Source organism: Phyllostomus hastatus, unplaced genomic scaffold (genome assembly GCF_019186645.2).
Source record: "Phyllostomus hastatus isolate PE091 unplaced genomic scaffold, TTU_PhHast_1.1 phas_contig_159, whole genome shotgun sequence".
Classification (NCBI taxonomy): domain Eukaryota; kingdom Metazoa; phylum Chordata; class Mammalia; order Chiroptera; family Phyllostomidae; genus Phyllostomus; species Phyllostomus hastatus.
This window is the reverse complement of record NW_025333640.1, coordinates 22609935-22628132: the sequence shown is the minus strand read 5'-3', so window position 1 is coordinate 22628132 and position 18198 is coordinate 22609935. Positions and strand designations below refer to the sequence as shown.

The 18198-nt window shown below is 36.7% G+C and overlaps 1 protein-coding gene across 9 annotated transcripts in view; it reads right to left on the bottom strand.

Annotated features, from left to right (window-relative positions):
- The window catches only part of FBXW7 (F-box and WD repeat domain containing 7), a 167864-nt gene that overhangs the window by 51351 nt on the left and 98315 nt on the right, over positions 1 to 18198 (bottom strand). Inside the window, exon 1 of one of the 9 annotated variants that reach the window (XM_045830822.1) lies at positions 6841 to 7163. The exons of the other annotated variants lie outside the window; for them this stretch is intronic. Within the exon in view, the coding sequence (XP_045686778.1) occupies positions 6841 to 6987 (147 nt within the window). The 5' untranslated portion in view covers positions 6988 to 7163. Of the gene's footprint in view, positions 1 to 6840; positions 7164 to 18198 lie in introns of those variants that run through there. 9 annotated transcript variants of the gene reach the window in all.

The following is an 18198-nucleotide window of genomic DNA, read 5'->3' as shown; positions in this document are numbered from 1 at the left end:
AGATTATTAATAGCAATATACTTTGGGAAAGGCTGTCATTTGTACTGTAGAAATATCACACTAAAATCCAAAGATGTAAAAGGTATAAACTAAGGTGACAAATGAAAGTTAATACAATCATAAAACCTGTAGTAAAAATAATGTGTTAAATCCATGATAAATCAGGAAACGATACGCGTGGATCATCTGTTTAGATAAAAACAAAGATGACAGTCTTAAAACTATGGGAAGAGTAGAAGAAAATTCAGCTTGAAAATAATATAGGTGACAGTCTGACAAATATTATTTTCTAGAAAGAATAAGAAATAAAATCACCATGAGCAATAAATAATCTCTTGATCTATTTACCTATTTTCCTCATGAAGCTTTAAGTATAAGCGTGTATCATTATTTTCTTTTAAAATGAAAAAAACAAATTCCTGATAGAAAACCTAGAATAATAAACATGGAAATACAATGATAAATTATCAACCAAGTAGAATCTGTAAAACTTTTCCATGGTAGGGATAAACTGGCTTCAAATATGATTTCTTTCTCTTTAAGCAACATTAGAAGTCCCTTGTGCTGGTTTTTAATTGGTATGACCTTTCTGGAAAACAATTTAGCAGTATTTAGCAAGAATCAAAAAGTTCATAACTCTACTTGCAGAAATCGGTGTATAGAAATGTTCAAGATTTATATATAAAAAAGTTCAAAGCTTTGAACTATCCAAATCAACAAACAGGAAAATTACGGTACGTTCACTTGGCAGATTATACAGTTTGAGTGACTGAAGCCACAGGAAACCACCAGGAGTATATTAAAAATGGATTAAAGTACCCATTTTGTTTAAAGAAATTATTTACCTAAAATGGTTATTGTGGTTATTTCTGAGCAGTGAAACTGCTGATAATTTAGAAAATTATAAAAAAATATTTTTCTAAATTTTACATATTCAACATGTCTTTTTATCAAGAGAAATAAAAGATATTAATTATTGGAAGAAAATAAAAATTCCCTATATCATCATTCAACTCAGAGAAATTAAGGAATTGGGATGCTATTAAGTTCAGAAGGGTAATGACTCACAAATTTGCTTTATCAGCAGAGTTTATGATCACCTACTTTGGGCTACACACAAAATTTTCATACAAATAGAAGTTTTATTACAGAATACATCGAGATGTTGTTTTCTGAAACAAAAGCAATATGAGTGTGTGATAACACTGGCAGACCTCTGCTGAAATGTTACTAATGGACTCACCAACTGTCTATGGAAGGAGTGTAACAGAGTCCAGTGACACATAGCTTGAACTAACTGAAGATTATACATACAAAAAAACATTAGATTATGCATGAATGAGATTAAAATTTTGAATACAGGTTGCCATCACTAAGAAAACAATGAAGAAAAAAACCTGAACCCAAAGGAGTACCAAGCTAAAAGAGGTGTAATACTGTTTTCACGCTTTCTCACCATTGTCGAAAGTATCGGTTGGGCAAACCGTCAAGAATACCGTCGAGAATGATACCTCACGGTGTGGTTAATGGTCAATCTGTCAGACACCCTGTTCTCAGCTGCTGCCTGCCAAGTGCAGACACTGAAGTATGAAAAAGACTCTTCCCCTGACCAAACTCTAGTCAGGCTTCTCCGATTTCTTTTTCAACTAGGCCCTGTCCTTGAGCACTGTTCTCAGGTGCCAATTTTAGCGAGAATCCTACTAAGTCAGTCTAAACAGAAATCCCCCAAACTCGATACCATCACGCTCCAATGGGTTGGGTTCCTCATCCTCCACCATCTCCCAGGTGACGTCTGACCACTTATGGTTAAGCTGATTCAGCCAGAATCCCCTCCTTTTTCTAATGTTTCCTGTTAGTAATTTTCTATCGACTAACTCTCACCATGTTCCTTGGCTATAAATTTTCACTTTTCTTTGTTGTATTTGGAGTTGAGCCCAATCTCTCTCCCCTACCATCAAAACTCCCTGTAGTAGCCCTGGCTGGTGTGGCTCAGTGGACTGAATGCTGGCCTGCGAAACAAAGGGTCGCAGGTTTGATTCCCAGTGAGGGCACATGCCTGGGTTACAGGCCAGGTCCTCAGGAGGGGGCATGTGAGAGGCAACCACACATTGATGTTTCTCTCCCTCTTTCTCCCTCCCTCCCCCTCTTTCTAAAAATAAATAAAATCTTAAAAAAAAAAAAGTCCTGGTAGTAATCTCTGTACCTCTCATCAAGTCCCCCAAATAAAGTCTATCTCACTGTTTGAACAAGTGTCATGAATCTTTTTTTTTTTTTTTGCTTTAATGGGTATCATTCCTCAGCTTACACAAAGACAACAAATATGCATACTGTTTAATATTTCCAGTTTTTATTACTGTAATTATTGCATAAACAGTGGAGTAACTTTAAAGTGAAATATCTTAAAAGAGGTTACACCAAAAAATCCTACATTTATAATGGACGATGCCATTGAAAGTTATTTGTAGGGCAACTGTTTGAATCTTTGAATGTATTTTCTCACAGAAACAATGTCCACAGTGGCTACAGGCTTACTCTCCTCCCAAGTAGTAACATAATAGTAGTTAAAAAGTGTTATGGTTACAAGAAAAAAATGTATAAAGGTCACAAAATATAGCAGAAAGAGAATGCCTGCTACCTGCAGCCTTAGAGAATCCTGGGGTTAAATACCAGCTTTACTATTTACCAAGAAAACTGAGGAGTTCACGTGTGTGAACCTCAGTCTTCCAGTCTACTGAAGAAAGATATTACCCAACTTACACTACTTAACAAACATATAAATCACTTAAGGATTGAGTTTAAATACACAAAATAGCTGGGACAGTGGGTAGTAGGATACATAGTAGGTTCTTTTAAAGTGACAGCAATTATTAATAGCATTACTATACTAATACTACACATTAAGAAGGGAAATAATAAGCAGTATATTAAAATCCTAGTGATAAGACACACACAGATTTCTCTCTACTTAACTACAAAAGATTAAGAAAGGAAGATGAGGGTTTTAAAGAAAACAAAAGGCTTAAGGCACTAACAATCCCATTCTAAAAATTTACCATAAGCTGAAACTTACATATAAGCAAAGAGATGTATGCACAGGAAGATTTGCTGTAGCATTATTGTAATTGTAAAATCCTGTATCTCACTGTTCTATAAATAAAGTTTTATTGAAACAGTCGTGTGCATTCACACACTGTTTAAGGACTGTCTGCAGCTGCTTGCACGGTACAGTGGCAGAGCTGAGTAGCAGTTCTAACAGTGACTGTGAGGCACGTAAAGCCTCACATACTTAATGGTCCTCTGCAAACTTGCAGGGAAAGTTTGTGGACTCCGGAGTTATGTCAATCCCCAATGATAACAATACACAGGAGTGAATTTAACATTTTCTCAAACACCACAAATATTTTACTCCTATTTTCACTTTAAAGGGAAATTATTTTAAATACAGTATTTAATTTTAATAGGGCTTCACGTGTAATACAAATCACTACAAAACTATTTCCAACTATCAGAAATCCCAGTCACATGCTTCATTATTGTCTGAGCTCTTGGGTTTCAGGTGAACAAGTCTTGGTCACACAATGTCCCCACCTCACCTCCCTGCCACTCCACAAGCAGCTGCTCCCCATTTCCTCAGTCAGCAGTGCTGCCGATGCTTACGTGACACACGGCCAGTGCGCAGTTCAAACCTAAGAACGCGCAGGGCAAACACTCTAAAATCAGTGCTTGTCTGCAAACCAGCAGAGTCACCAGGGATCTTTACAGGTCCTATACAGACCCACAACCGCATGTCACTTAAAAACTTCTACCGCCAATAGTAATACTGAACAATGATAGAACAAGAATATTTTAAATGCTTAAAAGTCTGAGCAAAAACGAGTTAAGAAATGAGATTTGAGCACTGAAGTGCATTTTTTCAACATACTATTTTTAATTGTAAGACAGCAGCATTATTTCCCTTATCACTTCAAAGGAAAACATTGCTGCCAGACAAGCTCTGAAATCTCATCAAGCTGTACCCTTATTTATATATGTTCAAAATACAGAAAAATAATGTATCTTAGGATTTAAGAAATATTGTTATTACCATAATTAGGCATTCAAATTTCAAAAAAAGTAATTTTCCACAGATTTTACAGATTAAATACGTTTTTCCTGTAAAATTTCTCTTCCTCAAAGGACAATCAGTTCTTTTTTGAATAAGAAGTTATGCACTCAACTAGTACCCTCACGTTTTTCTGACACTAAGGCTTTAACTATATGACTTCTAAAAAATAGATCAATCCCTAAGCTTTAAGCCCGATTTCTCATATAAGGCCATCCAAAAGAGGAAACCTTCAATTTTGTGTTTTTAACAAGTATTCTAGGTGATACTTATAATCAAGACTATCTAAGCAACTATAAATAAACTATGAGGATCTTAATACTAAAAACATTTTGATTTTAAGTAGCTGATTAATAGCTAGATCACTATTTCTTTACTATTGTTAGTATTGAGTACAAAGTATCTCTGATGAGAAACTAGAATAATTCAAACAATAATAAGTTAGGCCACCAGTACTAATATACTTAGTAATGATGTTAATAAATTTCCTGAAAACACTCAAGATATAAATTGAAGTTGTAGTTGTAACAGCTACTTGAAAGGTTTTTCAAAGTTTTTCATCATGCAAACATTTTAAGAGGATAAACATCTACGATAAAGGGACAATATCATGTTTTTCAAATTTATTAGGTCAAGACTGCACACAGTCTTACAAGAGGTCACCGTACTTCCCATTAGCTCACGACGTGGAAAAAAAAACAATGGCTGACAAAACACAGGAGTCTATCTGCTTTGTCCAGGACAACCTAGCTTGAAAGAAGGTTTATCTGATGTAAAGGATAAACTGGATGCCAGACACAAAATTTGATTTATCACATATCACACCAAAAGTCTCTTTAAAGTCTCTGTTAAAGAAAAACACATTTTAAAAATGCTTATCATTAACTTTACGAAGGGAAAGTTAGCAAATTAAATGACAAAGAACATGTGAATCAATTTAAAGCCACCTCAATAAGCCAGTTGCAAAAAGGAGAGAGAGGATTTCATTACGCCATCCCTCTAGTATTTCTAGTAGTCGGAGTCAATGAGTTATGCAATAGTGAGTTATTGGCAGGCAGGTAGTTTCAAACTGAACGTGTTAATTTTGTTTTTTTAACCATTTCCTGAAAAAAAATTCTAGTATGTACTTAGTTTTTCAAATCTGGTCCCCTTCTATTATTACAACTCCAGGGCTATAATTTCACATAACACAGTAACCTAGAAAAATCAAACTGAGTAGTGACCCTAGGAACCCCTCAGGGAAAGCTCTGAAGTTCACTATTAATTTTTAGAACAAAATATCTTGATTGGTAACATCTTAACCCTTTAATTTAAAACACCCACACTTAGTTTCCTCAGTTAAAAATTTTACTTGTATTGGTATTTTCTTTTACATAAGTATTAAAAGAGTAAGTTAATTTATTAACGACTTTAACGCTATTGTAGGCCTCTGTGTAAATGCTTAAATCAGAGCAGTGACCTCATTCAGAAGTTACAAAAGCTATGAAGTAAAAGATAAAATAAATGAAACACTTTCTAAAAACATAGTAGAGAAGAAGGTATGAGAGTGATGGAGATATTTGTATTCCATTTTCAATGTTTAAACTGTATTTCATTTAAACGTCACTTGAAATACTACTTTTCAACATGGCTCCTACTTATCTGGAGAAGTGGAAACTACTCGAAGGGAGTGAAGACAACAAAAAACATTTTGTTGGGAATGTTTTGTAGGGAACATTTTGAAAGGGAACGCAAGTCTTGGGAAATAGGGGATTCTCCTTACTAAGGAGAAAAACTATTTTTCAAGTGTTTTGTAAGTTAATTTACTTGTTTAATAGAATGTTTCCCCTTTAATTACAAAAAAGGTAAGAAGCAGTACTGAAACACTAAAAGCACTGATGTATGCCAACACTCATTCAATCTCAGACAGGGTTTTTTTGTTGTTGTTTAATGTGTTCAGAATCATAAAACATATTTTAGATATAAAAATATATCACTCTAGTTAGTAATTCAAAATGGCAATAACCAAGTAAGTCAGAAAAAACAACAAAACTGCTGATAGGAACAGGGTCAAAACCTGGTGGGAGAGAGGGGACAATGTCACGCTGGAAAACGTCCAGCAGCCCGTAACTTGCCTGCATGTCAGCACGAGTTCTACAAGACGTTTGGTAGTTCAGGGCTGTCTATATATAAACTGCTACCGTAGCCGCCACACAATGGCATGTTATTTTTATTTTACATGACAGCAAACAGTAACGTCTCTCTTAGGTTAAATCTGAGTTTAAGAAATAGCAACTTAAAAATAATACAGCCTAAAGTACAGATAAACGTAGGGAACTTGAAGTGCTCTTTATAAGCGCTAACTGCTGTAATTCCCATGTATGAGGAGAACACCACCAGCTTTATGCTTTCCCCACAAAATAAAAACTATAAATTTTGGATTTCAGTATTTGGCAACATATTTCAAAACATACTTTTTATATTTACCAATTTAAAATAAGGACTCCAATATCTTACAGAATAAATGAGAGAGAGAGAGAGAGAGAGAGAGAGAGGAAAAAGGTGGACTGGATAACCTTGCCCTCAAAGCTCTTACATTATTAAAACTACCACTTATGTAAGTTTTTTGCTGGCTTCATAATGCACTGAGAGTTTTAGTTATAAAAATCAATTGAAAACTAAAGCATTTCTTTACTAAAGGAGGCAAAAGTACTTCATTTAAATAAATATATTCCTTTTTTCAAATGTGTAAGACTTACCCGTCTTCGACAAAAGGGGAGGCCTTGGGCAATGATGCTAATGCTAAATATCTTCATCACAGTTTGGTGTGGAAGAGGCTCTTTGGCGCTTTTAAAATCAACAGGAACCAAGCCATGGTTTAGAGTAGCTTTTCCCAGTTTTGACATTTTAAAACTCTTCTTGGCTGATGAATACTCTCTACACGTAATACAGGCACATTACTAAAAACTCAGACCACCAAATTAAAATCTAATTCTCTGTTTCTTTTTTTTTTTTAAAGGCTGAGAACCCAAGGCCTGCTGCTTTTGTCTTTCAACCTTCTCCTACCGAATGTCCTGACCTGTCTGAGGCTTGGTGAAGTGCAAACTATCCTAGAATAGCCAGGAATTGTAAACTACTGAAGTGAGAGCTCCTGCTCCTGCCAGTCAAGCAGCCTGGGAACCTCCCATGCAGAGTCAGTAATGTGAATGCAACGCGGCAGGCCTGTGCTGCTCCCACAACTAACGGAGGTATTCCCTAGAAAGTGAAAGGAAAGTTTGCTTTTCAAAAATAAAAATAAACATTGCATTTTCTCATGAATAGCTAAGCCTTCCCTACCCAAGTATCAGCATTAATATTTTAGGAAATGTTTTGGATTATGCTTCAAACTTAAGGACAGTGTTTATACATGCTCTCTCTCTCTCTCTCTATATATATATGTTTGTTCTAGCTCAGATATATTCAGAATGAGCAGTATATTTGCAAGTGTCCGTCTGAAGCATGTGTTTTCCCTTTTCCATACATACCATACTCACTATCTCATACTAAGACACAAACTGACTCAAGCTCTCCATAGTTATTAATATTCATTTCAGATTAATTTTCACAGCAGATATTTTAGTTGTTTACAGATTTCAGCGCAACCTGAAAAAAACTCAGTGATTGCACCTGAAAGTATAATAGGCATGTTATTCATTAAGGATATTTAAAAAAACAAATACTTATAAATGTGACCTGTGATGAGAATTAGTTGTAGTAAAATGAGTAACTAACCAGTTCACTGCCAATCCTTACCACCTACTTTCTCCAGCATGCTACAGTCATATAAACCTATCTAAAACACAGAGAGGGAATGTGGTGTACAGTCCGCCCCTCAAGAACTTTCAACGGTTGTCCCAATGCCTAACACAACGTTTGGAAATGAAGACTCTACAAAGTAACCTCAAACTAATCTTTCCAGCATTATCTCAGACATATCCTTAAATCAACCAGTTATGTCAGCATTAATTAACCTTTATACTACATTTCATTTTCAAACCCATGAAATAAATGGTTACGAAAGTGATAAAAAAAGCTCAGTGTGAGAATTAATAGTTTTAATAGATAACAGACATAAACTGTTTAGAATGCTGTTAACTGGTTTGCTTTCCCCTTCCATTTTATGTTCTTCTTAGCTAGGCATCTCATCTCTCCTTCCAAGAGCTTTTATGAATCTTTATAGCAGGCATTCGGAATGTGATATGGAGCACATGAAAAAGGAGAATGTCAGAAATGGGTGATTTCCTTTCTAACTTTGGAGAGATCCGTCTTACTAAATATAAAGTGGGAAGTCAATATACACTCAAGAAGTACCCCCAGTGCTACCATGACACCACTTTCCGAAAGTACACCTTCCTCTTCTACCAGTTTAGCCTGTAGTTAAAAATGCAAAACCATTAGCAGACATGGTATTTTCTAACTGCACAAAAGTGAACAACTGAATTTCTCCAAAGAAGATATACAAATGACCAGTAAGCACATGTAAAGCTTCTCAATGTCATTAATCATTAGGGAAATTTTAAATCAAAACCAGAATGAACCAACAATCCCCACCCATTAACGGACACCAACCACCCACCAATGAACACCCACCAGGGTGGCCATCATTAAAAAACAAACAGGGGAAGGGAGAGGGAAAAGGAGAGAAAATAACAGGTGCTGGTAAGGATGTGGAGAAATCAGAACCCTTGTGCCTCGCTGAGGGGAGTATAAAATGAATATAGCTACTGTAGAAAATAGTATGGTGGTTCCTCAAACAATTACCACATTATCCAGCAATTCCACTTTTGTGTATCAATTCAAAAGAATTAAAAGCAGAGGCTCAAACAGACAGCGGTACACCCACGTTCACAGCAGCATTACTCACACGAGTCAAGCAGTGGCAGCAACCCAAGAAACCAACGACGGATGAATGGGTAAGCAAAGTGCGGTGCATGCCCACAATGGGATCCTATTCAGCCCTCTGACACAGGCTACCTTGTGGATGAACCTTGAAGAGATAATGCTAAGCGAAGGAAGTCCGTCAAAAAAGGCAAATATTGTACTGTTCCCTTATATAAAGTACCTAGAGCAGTGAAATTCACAGAGACATAAAGTAGAATGGTGGTTGCCGTGGGCAAGGGGAAGAAAGGAGTTGGGGGTCAGTCTTTAATGGGTGCTGAGTTTCAGCTGAAGAAGGTGGAAGGGTGCTGGAGACGGAGGGTGGTGACGGCAGCACAGCACTGTGAACACACCTAACGCCGCTGAACTATATATGTACTTAAACATGGCCCAGGTGGCAAATTTTATGTTATGGATATTAAACCACAATAAAAAAATTGTTTTAATGAGGAAGTAAATGACTATGGATACAACCATAACAACCAAAGAAACCGAACAGAGAGTTGAGGACAAAAGAGAGGGGCCTGGAAATCTGTGAGTGGGGACGGCAGAAAGAAGGTGAGCGGGCCATCTCAGGTAACCGCGTCTCTGGCCCCACCAGACCACTGCCACCCGGCGGAAGGATGGTCTCTAGTCTCAGCATCTCCACTGATGCTCATCTTGTTTTTTAACACGACACTAACTTTGTGTGTGTGTTCAACAGCACCTTCGAAGATATTATCTTATTCCCCTTACTAGAAAATTCCTTTGAGGTAACTCCCATAGAATGCCCCCTTTCCAAGTTACTATCCGTATCTCCTTTGTTAATATTACCTATAGTTTTACGCAGACTGGCTTTATTCACAAAAATTCTTTCAGTGATATCTTTGAAATTAGTTAATGAACCCCTCAAAATTCCTTTCTCTGAACCACATAGTAGATGTAATTTAAACATTATTTCAATGCAGAAAACTAGAAGAGCATACTGCATTCCTCAAGTTTAACAGATTCATTCTGTATAGAAAAGAGAACCAAACTGATGAGCTCCAAATCTGACCTTCCTTTAATCCACTTGTCAATAAAGATACATACCAAAAACACTATTTTTTTACTTAAAAACCTTCAAAGAACTATGCAGTCACATGGACTTACATGCAGATGATTCAAAGAGAAGAAAGATAATGATACTCTCTAATCCCTTTGGAGTCTGATTCTAAAAAGGGGAAAAAATGGAATTGAAAAAAATTGGACTGGGGAAATTAAAACTAAAATCAAAAGTTCATTTTCCTGCTTATAAGGGGGCAGAAATTATTACAAAGTAAAATAAGTTTTTAATATTCAAAAAACTGTTTACGATGATAACAGGACCGAAAACTATGGCTGCTTGTACATCAAATGTTGTGATTTATACTAGAACCAAATTTTGGTAAACACAAAGTAGTGACAATGTAATTCAACCTAATTTTTTTTAAAAATCAGTAAGTAGCTGCCCTCCACTGGATAGTACAGGGCATTGCAACTGCAGCAAACCAAACACTAAATCAAATCATGTGTCTACAATGTATTTTTGTGAAAAAGAGACATCATGAGTGACTGAGCAAAGTGAGTGCTAATTTCCAAATGCCTGTTCTACCATAGTTCACCTTTGTTTTGGAACATTCAAGTTAACAGTACTTCTAAAGCAATGTTCTCAATCAGCACGGAAACCCTCAAAGTACCAAATCTTCAAACACAGAAGGAAACCCGAGTCAATGAGGGAAATCATGGAGAATACACAGGGGAATCCCAAATGTTAATACTTACAAATGTAGCCAGTTCCAAGTGCTCAGAAAAAAATTAGGTCACAATTTCAATTATACTTTTAAAAGCATTTAAGATATTCTTAATTATTAATCCCCCCCCCCCACACACACACACACAAAGACTTCAAAACAGACAAGTTCTTTCTGAGATGATACTAACAAATGTTGAAGAAATGTAATACAGTAGGTAGGAAAGAGCACCACCACCAGGGCCAGCTGCCTGTTTCCAAAGCCTGGTTCCTCCACTTATCAATGGCATGGACTTTCAATTAATGACTCTGGCCCTCAATTTCATGTACCCAGAATCTACATCACAGGATTTCTATGAGCATTAAATCAGTTAATGTAAGTGAAGCACCTAGAATAATATTTCTCTTCTACTAAGTGCTTTATAGATTACATTTTAATTTCAAAGTCACAAGGAGGAGACACAACGGTGGCCGCTGGGGCCGCTGCCCTTGCCACACCCCTCGGGAACCAGTGAGAGCTGGCCGGCTGGAAGAATAGGAAAGAGCAGAGCAACTCGGTTAAGGCAAAGCGCCAGGATGACGGGCTTTCTGCAGCCACCCACAAGCAGAGGACTTGGAGATCACACCGCAGAAGTGGAAAAAGGCAAACGAGAAAGATGAGGAACCCACGTAGCTTTGTGGCTTCATGCCCAAGCTTGTGGCCCTTCGCCCGTGTGCCTGGAGCCAGTGCCACCGTGCTCTCGTTTCCTGCTGTGGTGCTCAGGGGTCCCAGCACCGATAGCGTTCCCGTTGCCCTGAGGCTGCAGCGGGCCCCTTCTGTGCTTCCTTCCCCTAGGGGAGCCTCTCTCCCCCTGCGCCACAGGTGGGGGTAAGGAAGTTACCCCTTTCCAGGGATTTTTATTACTGTGGGGCTCACACCAAAGCATTAAAAGTAGCTTGGTAATTCAAATGAATGAAAGAAAGAGAGAAAGAGAGAAAGAAAGAGAGAAAGAGAGAAAGAGAGAAAGAAAGAAAGAAAGAAAGAATCACTAGGAAAGTAAGCAGAGATTCTAAAATCCTGTATAACTGCAGTAAAATATTTTAAAACACAATGATCTGCAACCTTTAGAAAGACTTCCATAACTCTGTCAAAATTTTCACTTAAAAATAAAGCTGTAGGGTCTCAGCTGTGGTGTCTTGGCATTTTAAGGTTCAAGGTATCACTGACTACCTATGAACTCAACACTGGAGAACTAGCGGTAAAGAGAAGTTCTCTATACAGGTATTTTGTCCACTTGCTGCTTTTTGGTTTTCCGTCTTCTAAAAGTTTGCAGTGCTCACAGATGATTATACATAAATGCTACAAACAACAAAATATTACCAGAATGGCATTTCTCAAATGTGTTAATCCTATACACTCCAATTTTCTTACAATAACAACAATAGAAAGATTTACAGTAGTTTATTCTGGATTTTGACCTTTACTTTTATTCATTATTATACAGAAAGCCAGGATTTAACTGCTCTTGGCCAAAGGCCACAGCACACAAATGGCATAAAGATTGTCCATTTTTCATCAACTACTCTTGTGTCAGCTTAAACAAATCACCTGGAAGATACAAGTTTTTGGAGACAGGAATATGGTATTATAAAGCACACTCTTTTATTCAAGAATATAGAGTAAGACAGATTATTCTCTATATCTAAGATATTGTACTAACACCTTTGATACCAGAATATTAAAGTATTTCCCTGAGTCTAAGCAATTCATATACAAAGACAGCAATTTAAACACAGAGGAAAACAATGATAAATCAAGAAATTAAGTTCTTTGCTTAATGATAAATGAACTGTCGAGCTTGCATTAGTAACAAGTTCCAACCACTATATCATTACTTCAATTGTAGAAGCAAAGGTACAAAAGGTTTAGTATAAAACAAAAATGTAAAGATACAAATTCCTTTTAAAGTTTTATTATTCATAAAAAGCATAAATCAAATAACTAAAAATTTTAGAAAAATTAAAACCACATTCAAAATGATTCTTTAAAAAGTTCTAAAAGACATTTAAATGCTTAAAGTGCTCACTAAGGATCACAAACTCTGATTATAATGTACCTGAGATATTACATTCATGTCAGTATTTAATGGGTCAAAACATGTTACTGCGTTTCCCTGCTGGTTTCCTTCATCCAGGCACAAAGGCTGCCTCTCACTACTCAAGAGAAATTAGGTTGGGTTCTAAAACAGCACATATAGTTTATGTAAGTGGTACCAAATTGTGACCAGGTAATTAGAATTTGCAAAATAAAATATCACATATACTTAATTTTTAAAATAAAACTGCTACAATACCAGGTTAATAAAGTATTATAATTGCTGTGATAGATAATCAAAGTCTGACTGCTGGACATTTAGGTTGTTTCTGAATTATCCTGGTAATTTCCAGTTATTTATAAATAGTTGGCTAAAAAATAAAGTTGTAAGTCAAAAAGTAAAATATAAAGCCCTGGCTGGCGTAGCTCAGTGGATTGAGTGCGGGCTGAGAATCAAAGTGTCACAGGTTCGATTACCAGTCAGGGTACATGCCTGGGTTGCAGGCCATGACCCCCAGCAACCACACATTGATGTTTCTCTCTCTCTCTCTCTCTCTCTCTCTCTCTCTCTCTCCCCTTCCCCCTCTAAAAATAAATAAATAAAATCTTAAAAAAAAGTAAAATATAGAAAAATCAACCAAAAAAGTCCTCAAAAAGGATGACGAAAACACCCTAGAAATTCCATGATCAAAACCCAACTATTTATTTACTTATTTACATACCACTAAGTTACTTACAACTAAGTTATTCTCGACTAAACCGTTACCTCAATCAGCTTTCATACAAACTGCCTAAACACTCCAGATAAACTTACTAGTATACAAAAAGTATGGGTGAATTTTCAGTTCTAGATTCAGCTCCCCCATCAATCAGGGGAGTCTTAGACAAGTCTTTTAACTGGTCTCAGATGTCAGATTTCTAGAATAAGGAGGCTGGACCAGATGAGTGAGAAGAAAGTCCCTGGCAGCTTTAAGGGTATATTGTAGTTACAGAGCCTTGTTGCATTGGGTTGGATTGTCAATCTGGTGACTCTTCCTTTATTACAGTGAAGTTAATAGTAGGGTTTTACAAACTATAAATAAAATTCACTGCTTCAATTCATTTGTATGTAACTTCTAAAAAATGGACCCTTACCCCTTTATTGTGAATATGTATTATTATTGTATGATAAGAAACATTTTTCATTTGGAAAAAAGTTACAGGCATAAATGATATTTTAAAAACATTTAAAAAGATAAAAAATTTAGACTGAGGATATATATATATATCCCGAGTTATATATACATACAACTTTATATATATACATTTATCTTCCTACTTACTATAGTCACCTAAATAGTGACATACAGAGCATATTTGATTTTTTTTAGTACACTCTGGATTTTATTCCCATATTTGTGTCTAAGAACTTCAGTTGTTGACATTAAAATGGCATTTTTCTTCATTCTTTCATTAAGCATTTAAAGACACATGAGATAAAACAAAAATCCAACCACTGGATTGAATATTTTAAGTATTTCAAAAATGCCCACCATAAAGCCTCAATACCATAACTTAAGCTTAACTCTCACAGTCTGTGCTGGGCCACCCCCACTGTTAACTGGCCTTACACAGCTGCTCAGCAGGAATTTAGTTGATGGTTATTATAGTTATACCTTTAAGTCAACTATGACAAAAATGACATAGTAATTACAGGTATTTCAGTCATGCAAAAGCCTCATGTGATGACAGAGTAAGTGATTTAAAGCAACTTGATTTTCCACAACTCTCAAAATACAATTTAAATGTAAGAATGAATACAAAAACTTCTTTAATAACAATTTTTAAAGCCCCTTATCTAGTTTTCTTTCATGTACAAGTTTAAGCATAAAAGGATCATTAACTTTGGTTAAACTAAACGTTCCTTATCAATTATTTATTTCTCCTGAAATAATAATTATTTCTCCTGAAATGAAGAGTGTTGCAGAGTGGAGAATCACAAATAAGGATATAATACTAATAATTATTTCAAAGCACAATAAGTGAAGCAATTGGTTTTCCTATTCAGCTTAATAAAAATTAAATTATAAAGCAAGAAGTTCACCAAATTGATGGTGAATTTATCCTATGAAAAATACAAAGCTGAACCTATGGAAATATAAGATACCTAATAGTGTTAACAATTTTAAAAAGTAAAATAGTAACGAGAGGGGAGATAATTATGTTTCCTACAATGTTGCATTTCTGATGCAATAATAAATAAAAATCATTTCTTTTGAGTGAAATAAACATAGTTCTGCAACTTTATACAATTCTCACTAACATGCTATGTAAGCATGTGAGATTTATCAATATTCACTTAATACTGACAAATTTTTCATTGATAAAATATTTATCAATATTTACTTCAGCATCAAATTTAAGTATAGAATTACTTTAATCATGGAAAACACTTTAAGTACAGAATTAAGCTACAAAAATTCATTTTATGGTCTCATTCTTGAATGAGCTGAGTTGATACAGCTGAACTTTTACTGTCAAAATTATATGCTCAACAAAATGCACTATCTCATAAACATCAACAATAATTTATAGCTGAAGTTTAAATTAAACTGACAGTCTGAGTTTCATTCTTTCCAATAAGTAGAACACTAAGTTTTATCATGAAAGTTTAAAACCAAAGAAAAAACAAAACTCAATCCCTGTAATTCTTTTTTTTTTTTAAGATTTCATTTATTTATTTTTAGAGAGAGGAGACAGGAAGGAAAAAGAGAAAGAGAGAAACATCAATGTGGGGTTGCCCCTCAATCACTCCCTACTGGGGACCTGACCTGCAACCCAGGCATGTGGCCTGGCCAGGAATAAACCAGCAACTCTTTGGATTGCAGGCCACACTCAATCCACTGAGCTACACCAGCCAGGGCTCGAACCCTGCAGTTCTTGATTATGCCTGAAACGGAGATCAAGAGTTAATATAAAGTTTCCACCTACAGGGCTAAGAAAATACGAATGTGTTATTTCTGATTGGTACAACAATGTGGGGGAAGGATCACATCCTACTACATCCAGCTTTATTTCACTTAACGTAACAAAAAAGGCTTAAGTATCATTGTCCTACATTTTACAGACAAGGAAGTTGAGGCTCAGAAAGGTTTAAAAACCTGCCCAAGGTAACAGAGCTTCCAGGCAGTGAAGTTGGGGATTTCCGCCCTAGCATGTGTAATTCCTGAATTCATAGAACTACAGGGTCTGGCACAAATAACATCCCTTTTTATTACAAAATCATAAGCATGTAATTCTGTAACATAACAATATCACACTCAAGCATACCATATGACATTTTGGGTGAAATGTTCAAATTTATAAATTATTATACCCATATTATTATCCTATGAACCACATTCAAGCAGGCTTTACTTCTGCCAGATCCTGTGTGTTTTATTCTATAGAATGTTAAGCCTAACAACCTATTTGTGTTACTTTCTAATCTCACTGGAGATCTACTTGATATGTGAGTTTATCAGATAACTGAGTTCACAACCACATCAAAATTACAACTACACTATAGAACAACCATCACTCAGAACCATTGAAAACTGAGATGAATGGAAGTCTGACAACTATGGAATTCAAGAAACCACTTCCATCCAGTCTGGTAAGAGGCATGGAGACACAGAGACACTGAACAGGCTGGTCCCACACCCTCAGGTGGTGGATAAAAATTCGGGAGGGGTATCTCAGGAGCAAAGAGTCCCAGCCCCACACCAGGCCCTCCCACCCAGGGTTCCAGTGCCAGGAAGGTAAGTCCCCATAACTTCTAGATGCAAAAACCAGTGGGGATTGAGTCCGTGGAGAAACTGCCAGAGTCCTAAGCAGTTCCTCTTCAAGAACCCGCATGCAAACTGACTCTACTTACTCCCTTCTGAGCTCCAGCACTGGGGCAGCAGCTTGAAAGGCACCAGTGGTGTACAGGGAGGAGCCGAAGTGTCTGGCATCAAGGCGAGCAGAGGCCATTGTGCCTTTTCTAAACCCTCTCCACCCCCAGAACCACAGAGCCACAGAACCAGCAAAGAGAGTCCCAAACAAGATGGATACAAAGAGACCCACTCCAAGACACATCATAATTAAAGTGCCAAAGGATAAAAATAAAGAGATAATCTTAAAAGCAGTGAGAGAAAAGAAGTTAGTTACCTACAGGGGAGTTCTCAAAAGACTGTCAGCTAATTTCTCAAAAGAAACTTTGCAGGCTAGAAGTGATTGGAAAGAAATATTCAAAGTGATGAAAAGCAGGGACCTACAGCCAAGACTGCTCTACCCAGCAAAGATATCATTTAGAATCAAAGGGCAGATACCAGTTAAGAAAACACTAAAGGAGCGCATTATCACCAAACCATTATTATATGAAATGTTAAAGGAACGTATTTAAGAAAAAAGATCAAAACTATGAGCAATAAAACGGTAATAAATACATATCTATCAACAATTGAATCTAAATAACTAAGCAAACAAGAACAATGACAGAATCATGGACACAGAGTGTTTTGATGGTTGCTAGACGGGAGGGGTATGGGGGAATGGGAGACGAGGTGAGGGGATTAAGAAGTACAAATAGGTGGTTACAGAACAGTCATGGGGATGTAAAGTACAGAACAGGAAACGGGGCAGCAGAAGAACTTATACTCACGACCCATGGACATGAACAAAGGGGTGGGACTGCCTGCGAGAGTAGGGAGTGCTGGGTGGAGGGGGGCAAAGAGAGAAAAACTGGGACACCTGTAACAGCATAATCAATTATACAGATTTTTTTTAAAAAACAAAGATGTTATGACATCCTACAGCAAACTGTGTTCTTCAAATGGTAACAGCAGTATTTCCCATCTCACATGCTCTTCTTACGATGTATTCTCACACTCTCCGTTGGGAGGTGGAGAGAGAATGTAAAAGTACACTATGTGGTTTCCCAGGCAGAATAAAATCTCCTTATAAAAAAGGAGATTCAGCCTCCACCTTGCTGGATGGAATACACTCAGATGGTAGCCCTTTTTTAAAAAAAATTCATTATTTTCTTTTCTTTCCTCCATTACTGTTTAACCCCCTTACACCCTCTCCCACCTCCTCCCCACCTCCCCTGCCCCACAATCAGCACCCTGTTGTCTGTGTCCATGAGTCCTTTTTGCTCGATCCCTCCATCCCCTAGCCGTCCCACCAGAGCTGTCAGCAGGCTCTCCATATATGAGTCTGTCTGTTTTGCTTGTTATCTTGGTTTGTTCATTAGATTGCCCATATGAGTGAAATCACATGGTATTTGTCTTTCTCTGACTGGCTTGTTTCACTTAACATAATGTTTCCCAGGTCCATCCATGCTGTTGCAAAGGGCAAAATTTTCACAGAACTAGA